Source organism: Cucumis sativus, chromosome 4, assembly GCF_000004075.3.
Source record: "Cucumis sativus cultivar 9930 chromosome 4, Cucumber_9930_V3, whole genome shotgun sequence".
Taxonomy (NCBI): Eukaryota; Viridiplantae; Streptophyta; class Magnoliopsida; order Cucurbitales; family Cucurbitaceae; genus Cucumis; species Cucumis sativus.
This window is the reverse complement of record NC_026658.2, coordinates 3,344,672-3,356,323: the sequence shown is the minus strand read 5'-3', so window position 1 is coordinate 3,356,323 and position 11,652 is coordinate 3,344,672. Positions and strand designations below refer to the sequence as shown.

Sequence of the window (11,652 nt, the reverse complement as noted above, 5' to 3'; positions counted from 1 at the left end):
GTTTTCATTCGTCTAGAGTTGATTAATGGATGTGATATTTGTTGTTGCATGTTAAGTTAACAATGATTGTTCATGGTGACCAAAAGGTAGAATAATTAGAAATATTTGGAGAGAGTTGATTTGAATTAATAATTTTTACCAACTTTTCTCGACTCAATGTGGAGAGCCAAATATCTTTTAATCGTATTCTTTAGGCTCAATTGTCATAGGATGATTTTGATTAGACTAAGCTTAGTATGATCCAATTGTCAAGCTTTACTTTTTAATTTGAAATTAATTCCAATCCACCACTAGTAACATACAAAACCCTAACCACCTAAAATGATTGATAGTATAAATTTTTCATTCAACACATTTTCCCACTAAATTTTGGTTGCTTTAACTTCAACTTCGATCCAAATAGGAATTCTATTCACAACCATACGTATTTTTTTTAACTCGTCACATCGTGTTCTAAATCTAAATATCCATGTGAAACTTGTCCTTATATATCTTGTCATGTTATTTTCTTTCTTAGAAATCTTATCTCAAACCATTTTCCAATTCCATCTCTTCACTTACCAAATACAAATTAGTTGTTCCTCATATTTTTATTACAAATCTCTTTCTCAAGCCTCCTCCACTCATCAACACATATCTACAAAGATTACTTTCAAGGTCTCATATTGCAGTTCTCCTACATAATCTAACCTCATCCTTTTCTCTACATCTAGTGGCTTGGGGGCCAACTTTAATTTCTCATGTAATTTATGAAAATAACACCATTTTGTCTTTACTATTAGACTTAAACGTGCCACTCTTTTCCTTTAGGAAAATTGTCACCCTATTTCTATTGATTTTTAGCAATGTCAATTGTCAATATAATATAAGGGTCCAATAGCTTTAAATATTTATTAACAAAGGAAAAAAATAGTGTGTAGTAAGGTTGTGTTCTACAATACATTTCTTTTCTTTTACTATATTGGTATGGGATGTGGAGCATCATAGTTTATTATAAAGTTTAACTTAAATTATAAGTTTAGTTCCTAAAGTTATTGAACTTTTGACATTGGTATCGAATAGGTTTGTGACATATTTGACTTCTTGAAAAAAAAAAGAAGTAAAAACGAACCACGAATGTATTTGTTGCAAAAATGAATTTAGTCCATTAGAAACAATGTTCAATTTTACTATCTGATATATGTGTTAATTTAAAAGGGGAGATTTTGTTAAAATTTTATTATACATTTAAGTGTTTAAGGCTTCGTTTTGTAATTTAATATAAAGAAATAATATTTATATTACAATATTTTTTGTAAAGTGTTCCTAATATAATTCTAAAGCCTAAAAGAACAAGTTTAGTGATTGAACTTTATTTGTTTTTTTGTTTATAAACTTCCACAAATGTCAAACTAGACTTTTTTTTTTTATTAAATAGGTTTCTAAGTTTTAATTCCATAAATTTTAATTTTGTGCCATGTAGAATATTTAAATTTTTGGTTTATTCAATATTTCGAAAGTAATTTACTTCACATAAAATTAAAATTTTAGGACGTGTTTAGTTATCTATTTGATTTTTTGTCTTTAATTATCTATAATCATGGGTAGTTTGCAAAAATAGTAAAATAATAATAATAATAAAATCTATCTCACTTACATTTTCAAAATTATAAAAATAGTAAATTTAATTATCGTTATATTTCTCAAATTTGCAATAGGTAAAAAATATGTATTATGAGCTTATTTTTTTAAAAAAAATTGTCAACTAATACCATTTACCTATAATTAAGTCTATTTTCTCTAAACTTCTTATCATGGTTTATATATTTCTCAAGTAAAATAGTTGAATTCTTTGATGGATTTCAAATACAAAAACATGTTTTAAATACTATCTTTTTCTAAAAATTTGGATTGGATTGGATTGAGTTGAGTTGTAAAGAGGTAAAAAATTGATAACAAAACAAAAAATTTAATTAAAGGTAAAAATGTATTTTATAGACTTAATTTTCAAAAATAAAAAACCAACGCAATTATTATTATTAAAATATAAAAAAATATTATAAAAGACAAATGATTGAATATATTTATAAAATATAGTAAAATTTTAGATTTTACGAGTGATATCATCAGTATCACAAATAGCTAGAGATTCATAGTACAATATAATGACGCATAAAATATAAAATTTTATTATATTTCATTAAATATTTAGAAAGTTGAAGATTGATGAGATACTGACATGGAAAACAATGAAGTCTATTCAACAATCATAAAGAATGGACAAAAAGCAAAGTAAAAAAAGAGAAAGTAAAGGGTAATAAATAATAAAAAGGAAATGGTTGTTCGTGAAATAAAAGTATTGAAATGGAGAGAACGTGCAAGTTTGATGACCATACAAACTTTCTTTGACCAAATTTATTACAAACTCAAATCATCAATGAAAGAAAACGAAAAGAAACCTAACAAAGAACTAATGTTTTTCTTTTCCCTTTCGAAAACTCCGTATTTCTCGATAACTTTTATTTTAATAAGAAAATGAATTTAGTCGTAGCTAGTATGTTTATCGTCTAGATATAAGTGGTGTTTGAAAATATACTCCAAATTATTGATCATTGCCTAAGCTGTACGAGTGAAGTTGTGTTTGCTCTAGAGGGAAAGATAAAGTTTGAGTGAGAGGAAGTCTCACGACTTGAGGGGAGCTTAAGTCCTTAATTGAGAAGGGAGAGTCTCTATCTTAAGAGGAGCTTAAGAAATTCTTCACTATATTACATCTCAGAGAGAGCCTAAGTGGCATTTAAGAACAAGTAGTCTCAAATCTAGTAGAAGCCTAGGTGAATGGTTGACTGATTGAGTACGTTGTTCAAGAGACGCTGTAACCTTGTTACTATTACATGTAAACACTCTATTGTAATTGCTTATCATTCGTATTTGTGAAACTATTTTTTTCGGACACACTACCCCAATATATACCTTAGGTAATGTTTATCAAACTTAATAATCTATGTGTAATTTTTATATGTTACTTATGTTTGATAAAAGTTCTATGAAATGAAATGTACTAACACTACTTCCAATATTATTTCCTTTCTATGTAGTAGATACCCGTACAAATTTCATGTTTTATCTTTATTTAATTTAAAACAAAAATTTTACGAGATCGAATAAGATTTTCATTCTTATTCAAATCTAACAAAATCTTACACGAAAACGACTTCACAAAATGCTCAATTCCACCACACAATTCTTTAAGATTTTAGGTGTCATTTGATAACAATTTTACTTTTAGTTTTATGTTTTTGAAAATTATATATGTTTTCTAGTCCCATAGTATGGTTTTTGAATTCTTCGTCAAATTCTAAAAACAAAAATAAGTTTTTTAAATTTCAAAATTTATTTTGAAAGCATTAAACGACGAACGATTAAAAAAAAAAAAAAAAAAGATTATCAAACAAATCACTAAATACTTTATTTTGATTCGTAACTTCTAACCGCTTGTTTATCTAATGAATATAATATCTCGTTATACAAACATAATCTTTATATAGCAAACTCATATATAAAACAAATATTTTAGTTACTGATAGAAAAAAAAAACGATAAACATAAATAGGGACAAAAATAAAAATATAAGCATACATATTACTAAAATATGGTATTTTTATTACAAGAATAATGTTGTTTTAGAACTTATTACGAAAATATAGTCGATTGTGACGTTTATTTTTAAAAAATAAATAATAAAGAAGGACGAGTCACTTAATTACTTTTAGAAAGAATTATAGACTCGACACATGCGCTTAGATGTCTGTATGTATAGTCATGTCAAAAGAGTCTGCGTGCATAAGTCACAAAAAAAAAAAGAAAGGCTTTTTCGTGAATTTCTCCTTTAAATCTTCTTCATTCCTATTCATTCTTAAGCATTTTATTCTCCATTTTTCTTCTCTCAACTTTTCTAATTTTTCACAAATTGTCTTAAATTTTTTCATTCTTCTCCCTCTCGACCTTCTCCCACCATTCACAAATTATCTACACTTTTTCTCCATCATACGTCTTCTGTCCATTCTTCATCATTAGTTAATTATTCTTGGATTTGGTTCTTCCCCTCCCAACAAATTGAGGGTATGAAATTTGTTTGTATTAGTCAGATCAATTTTTTAAAAATTTATTTATTTAAAATTTAACTGCATTATTGTATTATAAAAGAAAAATAAAATGGGAAGAAAGATACAGGGGTGGGGCTGACACCATATATACATATATGTGTGTGTGACGAAAATGCTTTTTTCTTTAATTTACAAATCCAACACATATATTCATTCACATTTCAGTGCCGTCGCTTTCCCCTTTTTAATTTTCTTTTCACATATCATCTGCGTATTTGTCTCCTAAATTTTTAACTTATAGTCACCCACTAATTTAATATAAGTCTACGAAGCTTGAATTCCCTCAACTTTATTGTCTTTATATAATATGTATAAACAAAATCAACTAATACTTAATATTTATAGACAGTTTAGTTGTAACTATGTTTGTCAGTCCTCTTCCAACCAAAATTCAAATCTTATGTAACTTTTTTTCCAAATTTTTATTTTTCTATCAATAAATTTTCTGGATCCGCCCCTGCTTATGGCATTCCTAAATTGATTTCAACTTATTACATACAAAGCTTTTAAACTGAAATAACTAAATGTTTGATCACCATCTTGTCCAATACTTGATACCTACTTTAGAATTTTATGAGTATTTTTGGTATCTATGCTATTTACAATCGTGGCCCTAGAGTTTAAGAGGTTGTATTCTCTTTAATCCTAAGTGTCTCTTATATGTAATTTTATATTTTCTAAGGTTAAACTTTTCGCTTCTTCTATTTATAGACGTATCTAACACACTTGTGTTAGTGAACCATGTAAATCTCTACGTTAATTTTCTATTGTTTACATTTTCTGTTTATCTTTGATTTGTCAATTTCTTAACAACAAACATAGTCGTTATTTAGGTGTCGTATTTGGCTAGTTCCTTACAACCCTAAGGGGTTGTGATAGTTGAACCCTTCTTATAAATAGCATCGAAAAGTGAGATTATTATTGATTTTACTACAATTGTGAAGGGAAAGATGGAACATCAAATATCTATAAGGGATGTTGAAGATCATGTCAATACCATTAAGTCAAGTTAATTTCAGTGAAAGTGAGATTATTATATGTCATCTTTGGTTGCACCTCTTTTGTTAGATTGTTTTATCATGGTTTTTTTTTAAAAAAATTGATTTTAAACAAATATTCTTGCATATTTGGCAACTGCATGTGCAAATTTAACAAGTAAGCTTTAAATTAGAGTAACAAAAGTAATAACAAAGAAAATGTGTTGCTAAAAGCACTAGAAACAATGACAGTCGCAAAATGACAAGTGTCAAAACTGAGTAACCTTGAAGACGAAAAAAATGAATGTAAAGATAAAGATGACAGTTTGATACATGCAAAAGTATGAATTCAATCCAATCCAATCTGATTAAAAGACAAAAGAATATCATTTATCTAAAGAATCAGCTGAACACAAAACAGAAAACAGTATACAGAAGTCAGAGAGAACACCATGTTTTAAGTGCTCCTATCAAACTTAGGTTTCTGTCCTTTCTGCACAGAGTCAAAGCAGAGGGTTCAATCAACCATCATTTCTTTTTCTTTCTTTCTTAAATCACTACTCATTCAAAACCAGTAGAATACAATATTCATTCTTGTAGAATCTGATATTATCTAATGTGCTACCAATGAACAAAGAAGCATTATCATGACGTGTGATATTAAGTTTCCCACGTTAGACAAACCAAAAAATACCTCACTGTCAATTCTTAGTTGACTATAATTAGTTTTTTTAGATGAAGTTTCATGTTATCTAATAAATTTTACAAAAATGATGATCCTAAAGATAATTAGGATTCAAGATTATATAGAGAATACACACAGAAAGGCTCACAATAAATGCAACGTTTCAATAGAAGCTATATGGAACGAAATACGACGAAGGTTTTACAACAGAACAAAAACCATCTTATATATTTCAATAATTACCGAATGACTTGTTTAATATACATTTAACAATGTAGTAGAGCTTATGGAATGATTCCTAGTAAATAAAGAATATTACTAACCATGTTTTAATGATTTTTTTTTTCAACCTCTAAAATCTGGAGGGTAGAATCGAGGGAGTCAAGAGAGTTACATGAGTGTGCGATGGCGGACTCTGATTGGTAGACCTTTAGGGAAATCAACAAAAGGATAAGCAAAAGCTTGATCTGAACCTACCAATTCCCATTGGTAGTTCAAAACCAAATGATGGATAAAAATGGCCATTTCAAGCTTTGCTAGTTCTGAGCCAGTGCATAATCGCGGTCCTCCGCCAAATGGCATGAAATTATTGGTTATTGTTGTGCTCGGGATACCCAATGATGAACCATTCATTTGCTGTATCCATATAAGATGTTAAATTGAAAGGTTAGAACTTAATTAAACAAGCTATGATGTAATTTATGAAGCTAGGTATGGAATGAAGTTAGAGGGTCATTTTCTTGAAATTTGATTTGGTTGATTTGTTAGTTATTGATTTGACAAGATTTCAATGAAATCTTGGCAAAAACAACAAATGATGAGAATAATAAAGAGGTCCAACAGTAAATCAAAAGGCAAAAAGGTAACCAACCTATATTTCTATCCTCACCCATATAGATAGCCCTCATAGCATCAACAGCCTTATTTCTACTATTCTACAGTTTAATTAAAAGAAAAAGGCTTAAATTACCTCTAACTAAGAAATTTTTACTCAAACATACATAAATTTCAAAAAGTAAGAAACAAAAAATAAAAGTAGTTATCAAACAAAACATAAATGATTACCAAACGAGACTTAAGCTTTTAATTTGATTTCTAGTACTAGAGTAAAGATTAGATACAATATGATATACCCTCGAGCATGGATTAAATGCAATCAGGACAGCGGGTACGGGTCTTGCCCGACACGAAGATAACAGATGAAGAAATGTGTAGAAAATGAAGAGAAGGAAAAAGGCAAATGGGATTGGGAAAGTTGAATGAGTAGTAGGGTATTTTAAAAAGGGGGAAAGGCATGGAGGGGAAGGAAAATATATATATGGGGATGGGGAGGGACCAGGTTTATGCATAAATCCAGAAGAGAAAAAGGCACCAGTACACGTGCAAGGGAGTGTCCCACCATCCACATGGGGTTCTAATCATCTCAACCCAATAAGCCTGATCATATCTACTTGGCCCCCCGCTCTCCCCCTAAATTATAATGTTCTTTCCCATTTCACTCTTACAGTACAATTCCCAATTTCCACATAACTATTAATTTCACCATTTATACAAGTGTTAAATATCAAATCATACTAAAGTATAATGACTACAAAGCAACATAAATTAGCATAGTGATAATTGACATGTATTCATTATCTCAAGATTGATCATTACTTTAAAAAAATAAAGGAAAGAATAATCTGAGGATTTTTTATTAAAGGAAAAAAAAGTTGATATATATGATGTGCCTGTATTGACAACACCAATATATAGGATGGAAAATCAAACCTCATATCTCTTAATCAATAATATATATTCTAATCCATGAAATTGCTATGATATTTATTTTTAACAAATGGCTTAATTTTAATTAATCATCAAGTTCATATTTTCCATACAAACATTTGAATTCTTAGCGACTTTCAAACTTTTATTATGAAAACACCCCTAAACTTACCAAGAGAAACATAAAAACTAATAGATGAAATTAGTATATCTAGATTTAATTTTAAAAAAGGAAAGAAAAAAAAATCAAATGACTACTAAATAGTCCTAACAAATTCCAAAAATTATTGGATGTACCTACCTACTACATAATGGCTTATTCTCCCAAAATAATCATCTAAATGCAACGTCTCAAAATTATTATAAAGAAAAATAGCATCGTATATCTCAAAAGAGCCTACAAGCCCTACCCTGCCCTCCCTTTTAGGGATCACTTGATTTGTCACATCATGTTCTACTCAAAAACTTTTATTTATCATTGTCTTCAATAAATTGTATAGCCTAAGAAGAGATTTGTATCCAAAGAGAAATACCATTTTTTTCCTAAGGAGATGTCTAAATCCAGAATATTAACATAAATGAAAAACAAATCACAAGGTAACATCCAAATGAATAAATATAATAAACAAATTAATAAATAAAAGTTTGAGAAAGACATTAACATATAAGACATTATGGTTTGGACTACATATAACTGATATTGTGACTTTTAACTTCTTAATCAACAAATTTTATATCATTACTAACCTAATATTTATTTTCTCATAAAAACCGTTTAAAATACAGTTTAGTTATTTTCAATTGTTGTCAGACACTTTTTCAAAATAACTCAATTTTAATTTAAATGTTTAAAAATGTATTCAAAACACACTATTTTTATAATCGCTTTGCATTATTCCATTAAAATTATTTTTCTATTTTAAAATGTAATCACACTACTTCAAAAACTCAACAAATGAACTAAAAAGGCAACTTTTTTACTTAAAAAATCATTATTTTAATGCACTCAATGAAGTAGTACTTTTTAAAAAAGAAACTACTAAAGTAGTGCATGACATGTTAATTACATATAAAGTAATAAATGTTAATTACATCTAAACTATCTTGTACTTTTCTTCCCCCCAAAGTTGAGAGACTTAAGTTATAGAAACCATAATTAGTATATTATAAATATGTATTTTCCTCAAAATTTACGGAAAGACTAAAATAGTAATTGAAGGTTAAAAGAAAGAAAGAAACAAACCTGCCATCTCCATGGATTGAAGTGATGAGGATGGTCAAAAACTAGAGGATCCAAATGAGCTGAAGAAATCACAGGAAGCACTTTCCATCCACGTGGAATGAAATAACCTTTTTCAAAATTCCCACAAAATTATAAATAAATTATTGAGTTATTTTTAAATATAGAAAAATCAACTAAAATATTTTAAAAAGAGAAAACTATCTCTGTCATAATAAAGACAGAATTGTCTATCTTAATCTCTTATGGTCTCACCTATATTTTGATACATTTTTATAATTTTTTTACCTAAATAATTCATTCGAACTTATGAAATTATATTTTCCCGGTAATTTTCCGTCGAGCCAAACAGCTTTTTAACTTCTTTTTCTTTTCTCTTTTTGAAAACACTTATTTATTTAAATTCTTACCTCTGTACCGTACATCCTTCAGGGCCTTTCTATGAAGAAATCTCACGACGTTTCCAAGACGAAGCGTTTCGTTAATCACCTAAATCCAAACCAAAGTTCACAAATTTCAATTTAAAATTTCAGAAATAGAACGTTGAATTAAATTGAATTTAACTTATAAGAATTTATTCATTACACTTTGCGTGAATTCCATTTTCTTGTAATCTTCCCAATCCAATTCTGTTTTTCCCAATCGCTTTTTGCCTCTGGTGATTTCCAGGTGTTCTTCCTGTAATTTGAACGAAATCAGAGAAGAAAAGGGGGAATCGGCGTTGTGAAGCTTTTTCGGTGACTTACCGTCAACTGTTGAACGGCAGCTGGACTGCCGGAGAGGAAGAAGATGGCTAAAGCTATGGCGACTGAAGAAGTTTCGTGGCCGGCGAACAGCAAACTAAGAATTAGGTCGAGAATTTGCTCCGTTGAGAGATTTGAGTGCTTCAATGCCCAACCGAGTAGATCATCATCCTCGAACTCACCGCCGTCGGCTTCTATTTTCAACTTCCGCTCCTCCATTTTCCGTTCGATGAACTTCAAGATCGTCGACCGAGACTGGAAAATCGAAAACCGAAACTCTATGTTCAAACTCCTAAAATAACCGTCGTGCAATTGCAAAATTAGTATTTCCGATTACCTTAAGAGCTCGTCTGTACGGCGTTCCGGGAAGATTCAGCGGCGGAGAAATCACTCCTTTCATGAAAGTCACATACTCCTTCTTCAACATCTCCGTCTCCAACTTCCATGGATCCAAACTCATGATATGTTTCGCCATTAAATTGAAAGTGAACTGCAAAAACAAATCGAATCTCCAATTTCATCATCGATCAAATAAGACTAATAATCATATTTTAAAAAAACGCAAACGAACAAACCGAATCAAAATCCGTTATCCGTACCTTTTTGGCTTCGTCCTGCGCCAAAAACGTGGAAGAATCTTTCCAAGAACGAAGAACAAGAAGCGTCTGGTTCTCAACTTCCTTCAACAGATTATTCTTAAGCCTACTCTGACTGAGAAAATTCAAGGATATCATTCTCATGTCCCGGTGCATGTCGCCGACGGTAACCAGCATCGACCATTTCCCTAGGATCCCACCGATACTCCGCGGGTAGCTACATTCAAACAACCGCCCTTCGTTTTGCAGAATATATCGATTCAGTCCGGCATCGGCCGACACCACCGTTGGCTCTCCGAACAAGTTCGACTTATACACTTTACCATATCTGCATGTTAAAAGATTCACCAAAACAACAAACTAAGAACAGAGTAAAAAAACAGAGAGTTGAGAGATTTTATTTCCCAAACCTCCTGATGTGATTCTCCATGAAAGCTCCGATGGTGGTAGCGGAATAGGGCCGGAGATAACCGATGGTCTCGCCGAGAAACGGCCAACCCATGCTGCCGGGGGGGAGATCAAGATGGACGGCATTTCTCTTTCGTTTGAGGAGAATGAGGAAGAGGAAGAGAGCTAAAATAGAAGGGAGAAAACAGAGTAAAAGCTCTGTGTGGAACATGGTGAATGTGATCAGAAGTTGAACTTTGAATTGAGTTTCTCGATGAAGTTGAATGAATGGTGGTTTGTTACTTTTGGGTTTTTTTTTTTTTTTTTTCTCTGTCTACAGAAAAATGGAATCAGACATAGGGGTTGTTGAGAGAATCGAGGAAGAAGGAAGCTGGAGAAGAAAGTTGGAAGAAGAAACAGAGAGAGATTTCGAAAAGGGGAAAATGGAAATTTGAGAAACTTTTGTAAAGACGATGAGCTTCCTTTTATAAGCTTCTCTCACTCTGATTCTTTTAGCTCTAAAATGGAAATTTCGATTTAGCTTCTATAAGTTTTAAACTCAAACTAATTGTATTAGGTGTTTAAGATCAGTTGGTCTTGTAGTGATTTTTGTTACGTGAATTTCCATCTATCACTCTCCAAATCATTACTTAATTCCATTTTTGTGTAAAATGTTCTTTGTTAATTTTAATATCTATCTATATATATATATATATCAACCAACATGTAAGAATTTAGCCATAAAAAGACTATAGAAATAGATGTTTATCCTAACTATTTTCAAATAAAAAATATAGCTACTAATTAGATAACTCAAAATTAACTTATATAATGGAACATAAGAATTAGATATCAATTATAAATATACCACAATTATTTCTAACACCTTGTTATCAAATATAAATTTGATGTGTTAAATATCTTTTCTTAAAATCAATATTTCCACTATTACATTTAAATCTACCCTATAATAGTTAATAGAGTTATTATTTTTTAAATATAACAAAATAAATTAAAATATTTACAAATATAGAATAACATTGTAGGTACGTGTTAATAAATAGATGTTATATCAATGTCATCCTTAGTTGACTATTAAATTTTGCTATATTTGT

General features: G+C 29.9%; 1 protein-coding gene across 1 annotated transcript; it reads right to left on the bottom strand.

The window, feature by feature from the left end:
• Positions 1-5,945: 5,945 nt before the first annotated feature.
• Positions 5,946-11,027, bottom strand: LOC101211854 (cytochrome P450 90B1). Its single transcript, XM_004149107.3, has 8 exons — positions 10,561-11,027; positions 10,154-10,478; positions 9,892-10,044; positions 9,558-9,809; positions 9,397-9,489; positions 9,222-9,300; positions 8,815-8,921; positions 5,946-6,440 (listed from the first exon to the last, which is right to left on the bottom strand). Exons 1-8 carry the CDS (start codon positions 10,767-10,769, stop codon positions 6,195-6,197), a joined length of 1,464 nt encoding a protein of 487 aa, XP_004149155.1. The 5' UTR covers positions 10,770-11,027; the 3' UTR covers positions 5,946-6,194.
• Between the last annotated feature and the right edge of the window lie 625 nt (positions 11,028-11,652).